This window comes from Ammodytes marinus (assembly GCF_949987685.1).
Source record: "Ammodytes marinus genome assembly, chromosome: 7".
Lineage (NCBI taxonomy): Eukaryota > Metazoa > Chordata > Actinopteri > Uranoscopiformes > Ammodytidae > Ammodytes > Ammodytes marinus.
This window is the reverse complement of record NC_137211.1, coordinates 14,370,600-14,391,256: the sequence shown is the minus strand read 5'-3', so window position 1 is coordinate 14,391,256 and position 20,657 is coordinate 14,370,600. Positions and strand designations below refer to the sequence as shown.

Below are 20,657 nucleotides of genomic sequence, written 5' to 3'. Positions count from 1 at the left end.
CACACACACAGTTTGTGTTTGAGTCACTTAATGGACCAAGTGATTGGCCCCATTATGTGCAATATGAGTCCCAGAATGAAATCCACAATTGTTCTACGTTAAAGGTGCTACCAGGAACTTTTAAATATTTCTGAAACCGTCTCATTTTTCCTCTGATGATCATGAATTACATGTAACAGCAAACGAGACCATCAGTGCAAAGAATGCTATTTATATAGAGTTTTTCTTAATGCCTTTGGCATGCGTACGCTCACCCAGGAACAACAGCTGGCGTAGTAAAAACACTACCACTTTGGTCCAAAGGGGGTGCTAGAATGAACACAAACTGAAAGTTCCTCGGAGCACCGTTAAGCAAATCATGTCAGATACATACTTTTTCTATCGCAGGAATCAATAGAGGAAGACGCACAACTTCAATTCAATTGGTCATTTTTTTCTTTGGGAACTACCTTATTAAACCCAATCCTCCAAACATTGAAAGCCCCCCTGTGCACTGTCCTTCCTCCACCGCCCTACCCCCTTTACCTCCAGTAATAACAGGTAATGACAGGGAACTGCTAGCATCCATTCTGTCTCCCTCAGACACAGAGCAAAGGGGGAATTGGTGACCTGATCTCAGACAGCTGGTAATAGCAATCCAGTACGCGGTATTAGACATCAAAGAGAGAACAAAGCATGCGTAAGTACAGCCGCCGTAACAATGGACAGCCTTTGCTTGCTGGGGAACAGGATCGATAGGAGGACAGGGGAAAATGTGCAGAGGTCTGTCTAAAAATACACAATCTATTGTCAAGCTCAGGTGTGTGTACTACTGGATCAAATGTCAATGGCGGGCCTGCAAACGCTTAGACTGACTCTGGATTTATTGTGTATCCTTCCACACGAGCAGTCCCATCAAAGGTGTAGCCTACCTGTTCAACAACACTATTTCTAAGATCTTTTGTTTTTCGGTATTTGTGTATTTGGTGAAAATCTGGCTTGCCCAGCTGCTCTAGGGAAATGACATACTGTAATTAAGCAGATAACAAGAGCTGTGTGTAGAGCAAGTGCATCTGTTGCATTCAAAGCCAACAGACGATCTTCAATCGCCGTACCAAGAGGAGGGAACACTCTTTACACCTGTGCTTCATTATCCTAACCCGAAAAAAAAATTAAAAAGGGCACTTCCTTGAACTACAAAATGAGTATCCTCCAAACGACCATGTTCCCAAGTCCCTACTGAAGCGCTCTGTATCTAGAATTTGGCTTGTCCCAAATCACCTGCGAGGCTGCGACATTTTATGCATGTTCAGAACACAACACACACTTGGGACAAATCTGCAGCGTCATCGTGCCCGTGGCTTTATCTGAATCATTCACAGCAAAATTTGGTGTGTAAGAAAAGATCTTGGAAAAGAAGCCCTGTTGGCACTAATACACTCCATCCCCGCTGGCACAAATACACACACACACAAGCACACACACTCAGAAAGACACCACTGCCCCATGCTCGATGGCTCATAAGACACGTAGTAATCTAGGTTGCTTTGACAAATTGTGCTCTAGCGGATGAGGTGACCCTTGTTTCCTTGGAGACTGGAGTTTTAATGGTGGTGATGGGTGTGAGCCCGTGAGCCAAATTCCCATGTGTTAGCTAACTCTACAAGATACCCAATGGGGAGCAGAACTTGGCACATGTTTATTTTATTTTTTTTTAAAGGATAGGTTTTTTGTGGAAATATCTATGAAAGCTTTCAACAATGACCTCATACAACATTTAAGACTTACATTCATCCGTCATGATATTTTAATCAGCTTACTACAACCCCAATTGGTCATGATGAAAGGGTGATCAAATGCTCGCAGCATTTTTCTTTTGTCCGTCGTCCATGCTTATTAGCCAAATGCGAGTCCTGTTCAAACCCTCTTCGAAACCCTGCATCCCTCTGTACAACCTTTACATTTTCTTTTCAAACTTTCTGATATCCTTTCTATTCACCCAAACCCCCCAACCCCACACTCTTGACAAATTCCTCTCATCTCACACCTCCCTCCCATCTCCTCCCACAGCTCCAGTGTCAGTTCATCCGACAGACTGAGAAACAAAGCCAAATGAGCCGGAGAATGATGGATGAAGCTGGTGAGACGGAGGATGGGAGGGAGAGGGAGAGGGAGAGGGAGGAAGAGGGAGGGAGGGAGGGAAGGAGGGGAGAGCACCGGTGGCTGGGGGGACACAAAGTGACACACAGAGAGAAAGGAGAGATATAGGCCTAGGCGAAGAAAGATTACTGGGGGTTGCACTGGGAGGGATAGAGAGGAGAGGGGGAAAAAAGATAAGATGAAGGGTACATCTGGAAAGATGATACACATCAGCCCTGGAACATAGATAACAGATGCCCATCACTTGCCCTAGCACTGAGCCAATCCCAAGAGTTTTTTTTCCAACTTCTTAATCAGACACTATCTGCATGCCGGTGTGTGTGTGTGTGTGTGTGTGTGTGTGTGTGTGTGTGTGTGTGTGTGTGTGTGTGTGTGCATCTGTGTCTGTCTGTCACTGTCTGATTTACTTTCAGGACTGTTGTGTTTGCGCACACAGACCAGCGCTGGACTGGGGTTATCACATGAAGAGAAGCTAAAGCTAGCTAATCCCAATCATCATGTCTGACAATGTGATATCTGTTTCTGTTTTCTTCAGAGCGGCTTCGATGTCACTAAGCTCGGGTCTATCACACTAACAATACTATGTCAGACATATGGCCTGCCAGCTGTCTAATGGGACTGCTCTGTGCTCAGCTCATGCTCTCTTCTGTTCCACCATAATCATTGTTATGATAATGGAGCCGCTTATCTCAGCCCACATATGATTCATAAAACACTGAAAAATAAGAACACTGAAAACCATAAAAAAAGCCATCAGAGAAGATCATCTCGCCAGTCATTGTGGGCTATTGAATCGACACGCAGGAAGATGACAAAACAGCTCAATGTTGGAGAATTCTATCAAAACAAATAACACGGACGATCTTGTTTTCACACCAAAATCACACAGACAATAGAGCATAAAAAATGTAGCCTCACATTTACACACATGGTCACACACTGCCAGCCCCGGGGCTACTTACAAAAAAGCACGGCCAACACAGCAACACCAATGATCAATGAGAGCAACTGTGTGTGCACAGACGTGTGCGTGATCAGGCGTGCAGAAGAGAGCAATCAACTGAATCACAGTAATGCATGGTTTTGAATTGGGGGGTTGAGAGGAGCCACATATATACGACACACCGACAGACAAGAAAGTGCCACGGGTCAGCACAGGTTAGTTCCCCAAAGAAAGTATGCCGTCATCTCCTGGAGAACCGGAGACCCAAAAATCCGCACATGCACATGGAATGCACAAAAACACACAGACCAAGGCCTCAACACAGAAAAAAAGAATACAGCGATGACCTCAAATCAGAATTGTTTTACCTTTTGAGCTTGGGGGAGCTAAAGAGAACACATTAAGGAGGAGGGGAGGAGGAGGAGGAGGAGAGAAAGGGGTCAATACGTTGGTGGATAAGTGTGAGAAAGCCTTTCAGTGCATTTTTGTCCAATGACTGGAGTGCCAGCACCGGTGGGAGCGTGGACATCCAATGACATTGGCTTTGTGACTGCACCAAAAAACAGTGACTGTGTCAAGAGAGGAGAACAGTATGGCCTGGGAGAGGGGTCACAGCAGAGGAAACAACACTTACGCTTTAAGTGTTGAGTCAGTGTTGGGTGGTGGATGTACTTTGACCGTGATAAATGGATGGGGATTGGGATGCGGCCAAAAACAGGAAGAAATAAGCAAAAGGAAGACGGAAGACAGAAGACAGAAAAACTTTGAGGGGCATGAAGGGGATCGAAGAAACACTTCCATGCACTGTTGCTGTAGCCTGTGCATCCTTCTGCCAGAGGGCACTTAAGAGGACAAATGGCAGCTACTTGCTTTATAGCCAAACACAATGACTTCAACTAAATGAGAAGCTTTATGCATGCATGCATACTATTTTCTATAATAATAATAGTGTTTTTGTGGGTATAGTATGGATGGCAGAGGGTCTTATTCTTAAGGTCAGGCATTGTAAATGTTGCAATAATAATGTCCATGCCCGAGAGAACTATAGAGCTTGTACAGGGGATTTAGCTATGCATGTGACTATCTCCCATTGACATTGAGTGCGTGCCATTTCATTATACTCGTATCTGTGCGTGTCTGGCCAGGCTATGAGGTTAAGAGATCAGAGACTAACTCACCAATGTGACCCAGTATGTTCTATTCACGCTACACAACACCCAAACACACACATACACACAGGATGCTCATTCGCCTAATGGTTCCATCTGCTGTGCGCGCACACATGCACACACACACACACACACACACACACACACACACACACACACACACTGACATATTAAGTCTGAGACGTACAAAGCAAAAACACATTTCTCTACACTGCTATTCTCCTTTAGATTTTGTAATTTGCATCGTGGATTTAGGTTTTCTTCGAAGAATAAACTGAAATCTATAAATGAATCAGAGTTTTCTCAGCACCATATACATCAGGACCACAACCCATGTGTGTGTGGGGGGGCGGGGGGGTGGGGGGGGTGTAACGAGTACTGTTGCAACTTGATCCCAGTAAGGTGTGAGGGATGGCATAGTCAACTACTTACAGTGCTGTCGATGTAGGCCTCAGTCCACACCGTGTCGTGCTCCTGGTCGATCACCTTGGGACGACTCAGCACATGGAGATACTCCATCACATTCTCCTGCACATCTGCCAGGGTGGAAATCTGAGTGAAGTAGCCTGATGATGGGCAGAGAGAGAGAGAGAGAGAGAGAGAGAGAGAGAGAGAGAGAGAGAGAGAAAGAGAGAGAGAGGACAGACAATGCATCCTTTAACTGAGATGCTTACAAACAATCTGAACAGGTTCGTTTACTGTGCCTGACCCAAATCATGTTATAAGAACAACAGTCTTTGTGTCTTCAGAACTGTTGTCCGTTGCAGTAAGTGCCACATCTATTATCAGATTTGCTATATATTTTCCAACCCATTGCTCCCGTTGTATTTACCTCGGTACCAATGACGTTAGAAATGACATTTAGAGAATAGTACGGTAGGCAACAGATATTTGCTTGATGCAGCATATGCAAGTGAGAGCAAACCAGCATGGGCTTGTGATAGGTTAAGTGGTTTGTATGTAAATGCAATCAGAAGAAAAAAAAATTATCTCAGTTAAACCAAACGTGATGCCATTTTCTTACATTGGTAATGCTGCCATTATGATGCTAATGTGCATGTGCAGGAGGCGGAATATACTGTTAACCCAGCAGGAGGTCAGAAAAGAGGGAGAGGAAGAGGGGGAATGAGTAAAACAGTGAGACGGACAGAGAGAGGACAAAAAGTTACACAGAGAATAAAGGGAAAGAGAGAGAGACCACCACATATCCACCCGTCCGTAAAAAAAAACACAGCAAACTGCCTCATCACCGCGAGGCAGTCAAGGAGAAAATCATAGCTGGAGGAAACAGATTTCGGGGTCATCGTTCCAAGCAAAGACCTCTGCTCCACAGGGAGAGAAAAAAAAGCCAGAGACAAAAAGTCTAGACAAAATACAGAGGTCTACGAGAGATGCCATATGTATCACCCGTATAACTAAGTTAGAATGTATCACTGAAAACCTCATTTCAAATCTGCGAGCACAATAAAAACCAAGAATTAAAAAAGGGTGAAAATCTCGTAATATTCACCAACACTGGCAGCATTAAAAACCACATGTTCCCTGTACAATCGCTATAGCAACAAGAATGCAGCACTCGCCCCCGGAACTTGACATGGAAGTGAACCTTGGCAGATTCCTTCTTTTCATCCTCAAAGACATTGGGGGTCCACCTATTTTTCCAGCAGACAGTACAATGACAACACACACACAAACACACACACACACAAACACACACACACACACACACACACACACACACACACACACACACACACACACACACACACACACACACACACACAGACTCGCAGAGCACACCAAGCAAGTTGCCTCAGTCGAGCTGCATCGTTCATCACAGCGGTTAGTGAAGAATGGCTACTCCCTTTGGGAAGGTTGAGAGCGTCCTTCAGGGCTGAGCCGCTAGAGGCCATGTGAGATGAGCTAAGGAGAGAGAGAAAAAAAAATTCTCCCCGCCTTCAGTGACACCGTACACCTGTCCCACATACAGTACCGACAGGACAGTCACAGCAAGGTCAGGATGAGGGGCCTGAGTACAGTTTTAAAAGACCTTGGTTGGGGTGATATGTATGCAAAAAATAATACACATTGGATTCCATTACTTACACCAATTCCAAAACCATTGAAAACAAACTCCAAACTGAATGATTGTTGGGCTGCCCACATCCCTTAAACCCTTCTTGGCATGTTAGTGCTCAAAAAAGTTTTACATTTATATTGTGTTATTGTTATGTTTCCTGCTTAATACTAGCTCATCTACTGTATGTCTGATTGGATTTGAAGTTCAGTCAAGCCGAAGCCTGTAGCCTTGTCATCAAATATGATGTAATAGGCAAAGCTTTTGAGACATATTTTGTATGTTAACCCTCCGAGCTATTAGCCTGGTCCAACCAGACCATCGTACTTCATTTCATTTGTACAGAAGGTCTGGAACTGCTCTATTTGGCAAACGTTCACGTGTACTGGGAACTCGGAAATTTCCGACTTCACTACATATTGTAGTCTATGGATCTACCGGTACCTGGCAACGGTAACGTGCTTGAGCCTAATGTTTAGTTATTTGGATGAGAAAGGTTGTAGGCGTCCATTCTTTCGCGAGTAGATGCACTGGAACACAGACAGGTCGGAACTCGGAACAACCAAGTTGGAAATCTCTGAGTTCCGAGTATAAAGGAACGCAGCATTCAACTGAAACTGGAACGCAACTTCGACGTCATCGTTCTTAGCCACTCGCTCTGTTCGCTGATTGGACGGCCGGAGATTTTCCTGACCTAAAAATTAGAAATTCACCGCAGCCCCAGACTGACTACTGAAGGGAAAATTAAATTTGAGCGGAAGTAGGTAGGCGGGCGGAGCCAGGCTACCGAGCTATGGTAGCAGTCACTGGAAATATAAAATAGCTTTAAATTGGCTATCTGTAGTTCCAGTTAGCTGCTGGGAACACTACCTTCTGGCCTATAAAGGCTGATGTTTTCTCTTCTATGGCAGCAAAGAAAATACATTAGCCCACAGATACATTTGCTATATTCAGAGTTTAACCAGGTATAAAGGGCTGACAAACAGTAACTTTTTTTAACTTAACCAAGATAAACACCATGGCAATAAACGGAATCAAGTGAGCAATACTGTGGGGAACAGGTCAAAGTTAGATGGTAACACTTTACACTACGGGTACATTAATTAACTGTTCGGTAATGCTTGATTGGGGCTTAATAAGCAAGTACTAAGCGTTTCCTAAATGTTAATGAATGCTTAGTAAATGCTTAATAAACATAAACTAAGCATTAACTAACTGTTAGGCTTAGTTTATGCTTAACTAAGCATTCGTTAATGAAGCATTTACTAACCCTTAATAACTAAGCATTGACAATTACTTAATGCTTAATAGGCATTAATTATGCATTAACTAACCATTAATAGCATTAACTAACACATCATTAATGTACCCTTATTGTAAAGTGTTACCAGTTAGACAAGCTCCTCTATGCCAGGCCTGGTAACTACATTTATCATATGTGGGACTTGTTGGTAGCTTGTAAAGCCATGAGATTTAGAAGTGAAATTCCTTCACCAGTGCTACCTTTGCCTTGACACCTAACATTTCCAGAATCTAAAAAAAAAGTATTTATTTTACACTTGCAAAACGTCCTCACACACCTCGTAGAACAGTGGAGGCAGAGAGTGAAACCCAAATTTGGGCTGTAGATTGGAATAGAGATGTGCTGAGGGAGTGGAGAGAAGACTGAACAGATTTGAGCTCTCCTGCTGGCTGTGGGGGATGTCACTGCCACAAGCCTGACTCATTTACGCACTCACTTGTAGCATGACATGACACACACACGCGCACACACACACACACACACACACACACACACACACACACACACACACACACACACACACACACACACACACATTAAAGTCTCATCAGCACCACTAACACCATCAAACTGACTGGATGGATGCTCTGATATCACTTCCAAGCAATACTGTGGATACCCTTGTCCTCCTATCTACACACACACACACACACACACACACACACACACACACACACACACACACACACACACACACACACACACACACACCCTTTTTGTGACCTATGGCTCGGCTGTCTTATCTATGGCAGCCTGAGGAAATGGAGCCAGACTGTCTCTGTCACCCACCTCACCGCTAAATATAGAACCCGAAAGGAAAGTACTCAACGCACTGAGACAACCATGGCCACACACCAGGCAGCAAAGCAGCAGGAAAGTGGTGTATCGCTAAGACAGTTAGGACTTAGAGGCTTAGAGGAAAGTGTAATGTGACATATCTGGTCTGTGCAACTGGCACCAGCTGCCTGTTGTCACATACACAGGCTAATGCTGATGGGCACTGACAAAAACATGTCTGTGCCACTACATGCACGGACACAGACACACAGGCCAAACATCCCAAACAAATCTTGAACTCTATAATATATTCTGTTTTGTTTTCCCAACCAGCTGACAACAGCACCCAGCAAAAAAAATAGATTAAGAGGAGGAAAGAAAAGTACAGCGGGCTCTGCCTGTGTTGTGAGATCCCACCTTTGTTAGCACACGCCATCCATTTCAGATTATCTGCGAAGGCCGACTCTCGACCAATCAGGTAAGGGAATATGCGAACCTGCGGGAGAGAAAAGCAGATAGCTACTGTCAGTCATTTGAATTGCATTTTGATAGGGCCCACAATATAGGAGATAACACGGTCAAAGCTAATCAGAGGGCTCAGTCTTTATCTACCAGTGATTAGCAGGCCCCTTTCTCCTTGTTCAATAGAGTCGATTATGGACTCATTAAAGTCTTAAATTTGTCCTTCAATAATGGACATCATTTTTATTTTTATCAAATCAAGAAGCTAATAAACAATAACGGTTTAACAGATATGAGATTCAAGATAGGAGACGTTTATGAAGAATTTCCAATCAGAATGAATACTGTGGTCAACCATGAAGGAAACATTTGGGAGTTGGACAAAATCAAACTTCAAGCTTTATGTGCTCAATCCAGAGAATCTTTCAAACTCTCTGCTGCCAAAGCAATTTATTTTGCTTTGCCCAGGAGTGCTCACTTGGCTCTAGCAGCAGGTGTAGTTGGCAAGTGTGTGTGTGTGTGTGTGTGTGTGTGTGTGTGTGTGCGTGCGTGCGTGCGTGTGTGTGTGTGTGTGTGAAGAGCAGGTTGCCAGATTGGACCAGATGCAAGCCTCTGGGGGCACAGCTGCCATAGCTCCCATGCCTGCATTTTCCACTGCCTCCCATCACCCTGACAGCACGCGTGGGTTTGTATGTATGTGCATGCACACACATTTCGAGATTTTGATATATGTGTATCTTTATCTGATTGTGGATGACTGCTCTCAACAGGAGTGTCTGATTAGTGTTAAAATATAATTATTGTATAAATGTTTTTTTTAATATGTCTGTATTAAATGATATTTATTTCATTGTTATTGCAAGTGTGTCAAAGATTAACAAAGATATAAACCACAGACAGTTAATTCTAGGGTCTAACTGTGATTACTTTTGGTCTATTGTCAACTGTAATGAGCTGAACTGTGAATAAGTACAGTTGTCAGGCTGTCATTTTGAAGGAGCCCTCATTATCTAGACTATAATTATCCTCTATTCATACAAACCTCAGCTATTTGAATGACATCGCCAGAATGACAGGATAACACAACATAGCCTATGTGATTAAAACAACTCCATGTAGGGCTATGAGTAAGAGGTGTCACAGAGGGACTTTCTGTTTGTGGTTATATGTTTTCCATCACTGCCAGCCAAAACGGAGGTCAAAGTACAGCGGGCTGGTTATTAAATATGGAAGAGGTTTACAGCTGAGTAAGGTACAGTTGGGGGAAAAAACTAGTCGGGGGCTCGAGCCTCAGCATGCAATATTCAAGCTACTTGACTGCACAAATTCTACATAGGCAAGAATAAAAATGTGCATGTTTGCAAGATTACAAATGAACAGGCATACAGGTATACCCATCTGTATGTATCCATGCATGCACAGATGCACAGACATGTGTCAGACTGACACGTGTAATCAGGAAAATTTGATGCAAAAATGCACAGACTATATTGAACAAGTGTACATGTATGCAAAACGTAAATTGGATCTTGCCCCTACATTATATATTCAGCACTTGACTGCATAATTGATAGATGTATTCTCGAGTGTAAACATTCACATAAGCGCTTAAAGACTGGGAGCACTTCTGTAGGGCTACATGTGTTTTAAAGGCTAAAACATAAAGTAACAACCTGCCCTGGCTAATTGCTCTGATGTAGTTGGTTCACATGCAACATGTAGCATAATCAAGGACCAGACAGGGCCTTCTGTGTGTTACTACCACAGCGGTACACAAGACATTTGATTATTTAGACAGTAGCAAATCAGAAGACACTTTATTGTGCCACGATTTCTAAAGTCTGGTATGTCTGCTTCACCAAACACATGTTTTGATTCTATCTTCTGCCTTTAATGAAATTCCTTATCACAAAGTCTGCTTCTATTCTTCTATGACCCAAAACGTCTTAATGATTACAGGCCCAACTCTAATCAGTCTTTGATAAGATTCAGGAGTTTTTAATTTATAATTACTTTCTACTTTTAGACTCTAATACTATTTTATCTGAAAATTAATCTGGTGCCTTTTTAGACAATTTTAGGAGGGCAGGTGTGTCAGAGATATTGTTACATAATTGCACATAAATACTGTTGGCATCAAACACGCACGGGATGTACTGCCAAATGGTGGCAACAGATAACATATAGGTAGTGCAGAAAACACAGGGCACAAGCAGGCATGGGCAAGGTTGTGTTAAACCCAGCATACCAATCTCATGAAGCTTTTGGAAATACAATATCTAAATTTTGTATAAATCTCCACATTCAAGGTCAGCCCATGCTGATAGCAGCATACAGAATATTTTATCAATTGGCAGGGTTGTCCAGCTTCTTCTTCCCTCTGCAGCTTGACCCACAGTTTAGGCTATGGGCACATCACAAGCCCCCACAATCAGTGCTGTAATCAGTGCAATAATTCTGGCGTAGTGGCCACTGTTAAAACAAATGTAATCCAACATAAGATGCAATATACTCTATATCACTTATGAACTAATTCATTATATGGCATTGTGTCTGCCTTGTGAACAACTTAAATTGATATGAATGTGTGCCATCTTGCAACATTATATCCAGTTTTCACAAGGATTGCGCATCCCAGATTTTTGTCCCAGCAGTCTATATGCCAACCCATGCACAATCTTTCAGAAGATCAGGTGTCTGGGGACAGCCCAAGAGGCTATGCTCTTAGGCCATTGAATTAATTTGGCCCCAATTCAGAAAGGAAATGGTCAACCACTGTTGTTCTGATCAATGCCATGTTGATTAGCTTTTCCTAATAAGGCACTTCGGATGGTGGTGACTTTCCCAGTTCACCACCATCAATTATAGCCCATTTTAGAATCTGCAAGAGGGTGCTGCTCTGCCAAAATGCAACTTTAGACTGTACAAAGCCTCATCCCCTCTTTCACACTTGCTAGATTAAGGATATATTGAATTTTTGTATGAGCTTAGAAAATACACATTTTATATGGATTGAACCATCCTCTTTACCCAGAGGTAGATGCAGAGTATAACGCTGATATTAAAACAGGCCACATTGCTATTTTATTTATTATTCTGTGCATGTTTGTAGCATTCAAAGTTAATTTACCGTAATGGCCTGTGTTGTATTGGGTTGCACTGCACTTTATTGACCTATGTGGTTCATCCTAAGAACAAAACAACAACCTATTATATAAGGTGAAATATTATGGTAACATCTTTATGCCTTATAAGGTCATGCTATTTAAGTTAAGGCAAATGCAAAACAGCTTCTAAAACATTCCCTATCTACAAAAGGCAATTATCAGACAATGTGACAGTATCTCTCTGAAAATTAGCACTGGTGTAACATGAAAGAAAAAAAGCAATAATGGAAAAGTACTTGATAGGTTTTCAGAATTTCCGACGTTTCATCAGTAGATACCGATTTCCATGAGAATGCTTTCTTTATGATCTTATGATCTTTTTTCGACATAGCTTTTTGGAATAAATGCCATCTGCGTGCAAGATATGCAGTGACTTATTTGCATTAACTTTTTCACAAAGTGCCTATATTCTCAGCGTGATGCTGGCACAGTGGTGAAGCTGTAAGGCTGCTTGGGAGGAAGCCATTAAAAACCAGCAGCAGTGTAGAGAGAGAAAGAGTGGGAAGGAGGGAGGGAGGGAGGGAGGGAGGGAGGGAGAGGGAGAGACCGAAGAGAGTGACAGAGACCGAAGACTTCTATTATCAGTGGGGCTTCTTCTAAATGGAACTATCTAGCAGCCTTGTCCCCTCTCTGCTCACTGCTGTTCAGCCTTGAGGCAGGAGTGAGAAGGGGGAGAGGGGGGGGGGGGGCAGACACGCACAAACACATGGCAAATACAAATGCAGCATTTATGGTAACATGTAGGCACCCATGGAAACATATGCTCATACAGATTCAAGATTAGAATGATCGTATAATATGTGTTAAGAGACTTACCTGAGGCACTGGAAGTATGTATGCGTATCCTTTTAGATTATAATTCAAATGCATGTATATATGGTGTTTATGGTGTATGCAGCATCCACACCATGGCGTGTACTACAGTACTTCAATCCTCAACCTTTCAAGGGTGAAGACCCTTTGGGCTTTCTTCTACAGAGGGAAATTGACCAAGAATAACCCTTTTTTCTTCCCCTCCATCTCCTCTCTCCCTCTCTCTTCTCCCATTTCATTTCATGGCCTGTCAGAGGAGCACCACAATTACCTTGCAGGACAGTGGAGAGCCAGCTCAGTCCTCAGAGACAGGGCCATACTTCACTCCGTTTTAAAGCCCTGAGAAAGGACCCCATACTGAGCTCGCTCAATACTTTCATCTCGTCAAAAATCCTTTTTCTAACAACTCAGCCAAATACTAATACTTGGCAGAAAAACATGCCCCAAAATGTGACAAGAAAAGAGAATGTCCGTATGGGGAACACAGACACACTTTTTAAACCGTGACTCTGCCTGTCGTTCAACTTAAGTCCTCTTGGTCAAATTTAACGAGAAGTGCAATATTAATCAAGAATGTGTATTCTGATGTAATTATAATAATTGTAAACAATCAAGGTACAAGGTTGACAAGGCATCCATTTGGTATCCCTTAAGAAATGTCTCAAATGGAACTATTGAAATCCATTCTTTATATTTACATTTCTGACAGCCCATTTTCAACAGCGTCATTCATAGCCACAGCAGTGCACAGCTCTCCACTGGGATACCAGGTGAAAGGTTCATCAACTTGGTCTGAGCTGACTGATAAGAACCCCCGTAGAACTACAATTGTACAACAATGCAATGTGTGTGTGTGTGTGTGTGTGTGTGTGTGTGTGTGTGTGTGTGTGTTTTATACACTACCTTCCTCTCTGGCCAGTTATACTTCTCGAATATGGCATTATATGTATCCACTGCCCCATCTGTGACCAACATTATGGCCTGGCTACACTCACTACCCCTCCCAGTCTCGTTGAACTGTAGATAGATAGAAATAGAGACAGAGAGAGAGAGAGAGAGAGAGAGAGAGAGACAGACAGACAGAGAGAGAGAGAGAGAGAGAGGGAAAGTTAAGGCAAGTCAACAACATCAAACTAACTAGTTTAAAATCTAGCTTTTTTAAAAATATTTAGCAAACAGAGCATCTGATTACTTGTTATTAGAGAGTGTGATGTGTATTTACATGACCTAAGTTCATAATAGCTGTGTTGTAAAAGTAATTCAAATAATAACTTGTCCTCTCCAAAACAAAGGCACAGATGCACACAAGCTACCATGAGCTCGCAGTAGCACCCTGGGACTTCAGAAAGAGGAGTCATGGAGCAGAATGAAAACATAAATAGGAACGGTAAATGTGTGTGTGTCTGTGTCCTTGATAATTGCCAGTTCATAATGAGGAGATGTCGAACCATCGGAGTCATCAGGCGCCTTGTTTACTTGGATTGTGCATGATTTTGTTGCTTTAGCGATTAATTACGGCGCACTAATTAATTTTGTGCATGAAACTATTGTTCTGTGTGTGTGTGTGTGTGTGTGTGTGTGTGTGTGTGTGTGTATGTATGTTTGTGAGAGTGATCTTGCTTTAGGGTATTACTTACTTCACTGAGGAGATTGAAAGCCTCAGTCAGACCTATGTCTAACATGCCGATGCCTTTAGCGAAGAGCTTGTCCAAGTGCACCCGGAAATGCTGGGGGGAATAAAGTTGGTCAGGGAAACATTAGGATCATGGTCAAAAGAACAAGACACACAACACAGAGGGAGACAGCATCGGAGCTCATCATTGATTTGAATGGAGACATTAGAAAGACATTGACAGTTAGAAGTGTTAAGATACTGATTTTGTTCAAAGCAAGGAAACATCACATTTATTTTAAATAGCCATTATTTGGGTGTTATATTGAACGAGTGGTCTATGGACTCTTTAACTCGACGCCCTCAGCCTGTTTTTGAAGCAAACTGACACTTTATCTTGGAGGGAAATGTCACATTACTGACTGAAAGTACGTGACATTGCTTTCCCTCCGCCTCCTTTTTGCTGAACGTTCAGCTGCGCGAAAGTGTGTGTGTGTGTGTGTGTGTGAGTGTGTGTGTGTGTGTGTGTGTTTGTGTGTGTGTGTGTCTGGGTGCGCAGGTGCGTTAGACGTGATCATGTCACAAAGGGTACATCATCGCTGTGTCAATTAATGAAGAGTTTAATGTTGTCAGCAACCTAACAGGTCTCATGTGCATGTCTGATTATTTGCAACAGCCTGAGAGCAAAACTCAACCCACTCACACACTGATAGACAGACAGACAGACAGATGGAAACAGCCCATTATCAAATTGAATCTATTAATATCTATTTATATCCAGTTGTTGGCATTTCGATAATTTCCTGTTGACTCTGGGTCTGTCCATCTGCCTGCAAAACACATTTTCACCTAAGGAGGTGAGTTAACCTAAACTTCTATATTACCTATGGCAACAGAGGCATTCCATACAAGATACAGTATGTCTCTCAATTTTAGGGTCTGACAACAACCCACACCTACACCCCACCTACATCATTATGTAGGTGGGGTGTAGATGCCTCTTATTTTTCTACCATTTTCCTTCTCTCAATCTACATTCATTCCCTCCAGTCTTCTACTCATTACTGATGGGAGGAGAGCACGCAGTAGGGGGTCCGAGGAGCATAATGCCATATCAGAGCTTGCTCACTTGGGAGTAAACAAACGCACACATGCACACACAAACACACACACACACACACACACACACACACAAGCGTGAGTGCCAGCAACCCACAAACAAATATGTGCACAAAAAACAACCTCCAGCGTCTCAACATCCCCATATTGCAAGAAGGCACAACCTTTTCCTTTGATGTGGATAAAAAGGTTAATCGGATCCAACAAAGGGCTGTACCCTGGAGCACAACAAACTTTATCCATTGAGTGTGTGTGTGTGTGTGTGTATGTGTGTGTGTGTGTGTGTGTGTGTGTGTGTGTGTGTGTGTGTGTGTGTGTGTGTGTGTGTGTGTGTGTGTGTGTGTGTGTTTGTGTGTGTGTGGCTGTGGATGTAGATGTGTGTGAGTTGAGATCGACAAAGTGATTTGTCTCAGCACAGTGGGCTATGTTCAATTCCTGGTACAGCAGTGTACCTAAGTGACAGATTCAGAAAGTTTGTGTGTGTGTGTGTGTGTGTGTGTGTGTGTGTGTGTGTGTGTGTGTGTGTGTGTGTGTGTGTGTGTGTGTGTGTGTGTGTGTGTGTGTGTGTGTGTGCGTGCAATGCTGAATGATCAAAACCTTTTGTGCTACACCACAAGGCTCTTTAAAGTAAATTGGACATCAAACCCCTTCATAGATGATCATAGCAGTCAGCTTAATGAGGCCTGGCTACAAGGACATAGTAATGAATGAACAAATATGTCTTACATTGCATTTATTTATGTCAACATGGAGGAAGGTGCAATTCTGATGAAGGCATAAAAAGAGGCAGAAAGGATGTTTTTGCCGTGAACGAATATGATTCCAAATCACTCCACGGAAACATTTTGAGATGTATAAATAAGCACCCATTCTGTTGGCATAAGGTGACAGTTTAGCTTGAAGCCAGATTAAAACCCCAATGCTGTGGATTTGGAAATGTGCAGTTGAAAATACAACTCAGTTGAGACTGTGCCATTTTGGTTTAAAAGTAGGTAAAGTTAGGATCTGAAATCTTGAAATAGGGTTATAAAAATACTGGTTAAAACAATGGTTATGTTAAAGTTTTAACTAGGGCCAACATGTTCTTCTTCGGTAGACATAATTGATGCTGTTTGAGCTGCAAGTGAACCATTTATTCTTTCTGGGTGCAGTATTGGGTGATGTATTCCAAACATGAATACATCAACAATTAAAATCACTGCACCAAAACCGACTTCGTTTATTAGTCATTTCGTTTCTGCAGACAGCTCGGAGTCCAAGACTGTCTGATTAAAAAATTGTTGAAACTCACGAGTGACCCTTTAAGGATGAACAATATTGGCCTAGAACTATTGCATAGAAGAGTGATAATCAGGCTGGATGGATTCCACTTCTTCAGATGCCTGTTGATAATGCATTTAATATTGCCTGATAAATGTGTGGAAAAGGTATTTGTGACCCATTTGAAGTTGGGTATGAAAATGGAAATTAAACAGATTTTGGAGAGAAAGATCAGTAAGTTTAAGTCTCCAGTTACACAGTCACTTCCTGCCCCTAGCTGAAAAAGAAATACATTAGCCTTATCTTCTGGTGCAGACTGCCTCCCCCTATTAGCAGGCTGACTCACACAACATTAAACTAGCAACCGGAATAAAACACATAAAGCGTATCCATATTCATACACTCACTTAGCAATAAACATCAATTAAATACTTTTACACACATAATTGTGTGTGCATGGAAAGTAGTCCACATGTTTGCTAGTAAACAGCTGTGTGCCAAAGGTTTTGTGACTAGAGGTAATATATGTGTGGAAATCCATTTATAAAGGGATTTTTTTCTAAATGGAATTCTGAAAGATGTGGAGATGAGCCTACCCTGTATGCAAACGAGAGGAACTTGGACTTAGAAATGAAGAAGGGAACAGCAAAGATACTCACATATCAACCTAATGCAAACAAATTGAATGGACAGTCTGATCAGTATACATTAACAGAGTCACAGATACAAACACTCCCCAGACCACACTAAGTGGTAAAAACGTTTGCAGCTTGCAACCTCGTGAAAATCAAAACCATAATTTAAAGAAGCACTCCACCGTCAACCATTGCACTTCTGTAACACTGTTGGATATGTCATGGACTGTTCAATGATAAAAAGTATCACAAATCTATGCAGCGGAACAAAAGATCTCTTTCTTTTTTTTTACTTCACGCATTCTTCTTTCTTGTCAAAAGCTGTCGTCTACATCTACAGTGGAATGCCATCAGTGCTGTCGGAGATTGGAGTGTGTTGCTAGTAGCGACTAATGTAGCCTCAAGCTGCTAGCCCTCAGGCAAGAGACGAGGTGCAGAATGCAGACGTCTGGTAAGTGCACTTTCTTTCTTACTGAACAACTCCACATCTATGAATACTCTTCACTCCCAAACTGAAGTTGAATCAAGGAACATCACTTAAGGCAATTTAGCTGTTTCATTTTTGTATCGCTCCCTCAGGAGCAACAAAAGCCTCAATACAACTTCTCTCACATATGCAGTAGTGTACTCCCCAAGACCTGTTAACAGACTTTGATGTGCTAAATCAGTGGAATTCCCTCATAAGGACACCAGTCACTTAGCTATCGCCAATGGAGCATCACCACTTGCACCATGCGGCACAGAGAAGGTCTGTTATACAAGCTGGCTGGCTAACAGGTAAGAAACACACACACACACACACACACTCTCTCTCTCCCTCTCTCTCATTCACACGTCGCTGAAAAAAATGTATATTCCCTGTGATTAAACATGAGGTGCAATACTCATACTTCACACTGTACAGCCTATATCAATGTCGGTCCAAATCTATTCATATGAATATTTATTGCATACATCTGTTACTACTAATCCGGAAACTGGCAGGAGCCTCCATCATAGAAAAAAATTATGATTGACAATTGATAATTGACTGTAACAAGAGGAAAACAAAAGGACACAAGGAAGGAAATACTTACATCTTTGTTGGTGACATCTGCTTGGACCAGAGTTCCATTCAAGCACGGCTCCACATAATGCAATTCCTCATTGTACTGAAACAATACACAGAGAATAATTAACATTATCATTTTGAATTACTTTAAATGTGCCGTGTAGATAATATGTTTGATGTAAAATTAATCAATTAAAAATGTGAAGATATTAGAAACCCCACTCGTCGTTTAATGCATGAGTATGATTATGAATTAGACTTCAAAGTCAGAGGAAGAGAATGGAAGTGTGCTCCTCCAAGGCCAGCAATTCTGCCCAAATATTTGTATGTAGATACACCATGAGAGGCACATACAGCAGATGCACATGCACAAACTGTCACTGTATATGAGACAGACTTTGTCTCTCGCTGCAGATACTTTAGACAAAATCCATAACAACTTTTACACCACTGCCTGTCTTTCATGGTAAAGGTTCCTTCATGTAGCCTACTGTGTATACTGTAGAAGATACACAGTAGAAGTAGTATCTTTTAAAAGAAAAAAATTACAAATCCTTCTAGAGTGTTTACAGTAAACAATATGTTTCTGACGGATTGTCCAAATCATTTATTTTTCAAAAGGAACCATTTTGAAAAATAACAAGATTAGCATAACATGATAATGAAGACTTTATTCTGTAGACAAAATGAATGGAGGCTGGGAAATCTGTGATAATACTCACGATCTATCTACATTTTGATGTGAACTAGAATTTGTAAGTGCACTGTCATGCACGCGCGCACACACACACACACACACACACACACACACACACACACACACACACACACACACACTGTTTGAGTTTCATCAGACTAAGATGCGATAACAATGGTTTGGGTGCCTGAGGCGGGATCCAATCACAACCGTCGCTTTTGCAATTGCAATCTTCATTCAGCTCACTGCTAATTGGTTGTGAGCGTGACAGCAGAGAAAGCTGATTCGTTCCAGCGTTTCCTCTGATCTGAGGCAGAGAGGGTGTGTGTGTGTGTGTGTGTGTGTATGTGTGCGTGCGTGCGTTTGTGTGTGTTGCAGTTTAAAAAACAGAGGATAAGTAGTTTGACTTGTGTGTCCCCCTCCCTCACAGCAGTGTGCACAACTGCTTAGACTTACAGCTATTATGTTAAAAAAGTCATCGTCTCCAAGGGTGTCCAGTATGGAGGACACAGTCTGCCTGGCGATGGTCAGTCTGAGGCCCTTCATGCTGCCACTGACGTCCACCAAGATGACCACATCCTTGGGAGAGGTGGCAGCCTGGATGTACCACTTCCGGTTACGACAGTCAAAAGCTATGACCCCGTGTTCATCCGGCTTCCACTTGATCCCTTTAAGAGACATTAAGAGTCAGCATCACAAGTCAGAGATAAACAAAGGACCGGTAGAGCGGCGCATCATTTGTACGAAAGGGGAAATTAACTGTTACCTTACTGTTAGTTTTTATGCACCAAATCTCTGGAACAGACTCTCAGAGAACTTGAGGTCTGCTGCAACTCTCAGCTCTTTTAAATCAAGTCTGAAGACTTTTCTGTTTCCATTTTAACCTGTAATTTTTCAATGTTATTCATTCGCTTTTAAATGTTTTATTCATTCGCTTTTCTAATGTGTATTGTGTATTTTAATCTTGCCCCTGTAAAGCACTTTGAATGGCCTTGTGTCTGAATTGTGCTATATAAATAAACTTGCCTTGCCTTGCCTTACCTTGGCTGAAAGAGGGAAAAGGGTGGCAAGGTAAATCTGCTCTCTGTGCCCTAAGGGGATTTCTGCCAAAGCACACTGCTGTTTCTGTCACAGCAGATTTATTTTTTCTAAAACATTCATCATTTGCTCGCTTACACTGCCTCTCCCCTTAGAGTATGCAATTTCAAGATTCAGTCCAGCCAAATCACACTAATTATAGATATTTTCTCACTTACTTTATGGTATGTGTGCTAAAGAAAAAAAGAGAGATTTGACATTTCTGAAGCCACCCCAGTACAACGGAATGGAAATAAGACTGAAAAAAATTCAAAAGCAACATCCACCTTTGGAAACTATTCAAATCAAATGAAAAAAACAGAGAATGCACTGTTTTCAAATGGAAAAAGCTTTTA

At 42.1% G+C, this 20,657-nt stretch overlaps 1 protein-coding gene across 1 annotated transcript in view; it reads right to left on the bottom strand.

Annotated features, from left to right (window-relative positions):
* LOC307253102 (voltage-dependent calcium channel subunit alpha-2/delta-3-like) overlaps window positions 1–20,657 on the bottom strand; it is a gene marked incomplete at both ends in the record, with an annotated part of 109,123 nt that overhangs the window by 40,720 nt on the left and 47,746 nt on the right. The window contains 7 exons of the mRNA XM_080030972.1: window positions 3,451–3,468; window positions 4,684–4,817; window positions 8,826–8,904; window positions 13,754–13,867; window positions 14,488–14,577; window positions 18,553–18,627; window positions 19,681–19,892. Of these exons, the coding sequence (XP_079887098.1) occupies window positions 3,451–3,468; window positions 4,684–4,817; window positions 8,826–8,904; window positions 13,754–13,867; window positions 14,488–14,577; window positions 18,553–18,627; window positions 19,681–19,892 (722 nt within the window). The remainder of the gene's footprint in view (window positions 1–3,450; window positions 3,469–4,683; window positions 4,818–8,825; window positions 8,905–13,753; window positions 13,868–14,487; window positions 14,578–18,552; window positions 18,628–19,680; window positions 19,893–20,657) is intronic.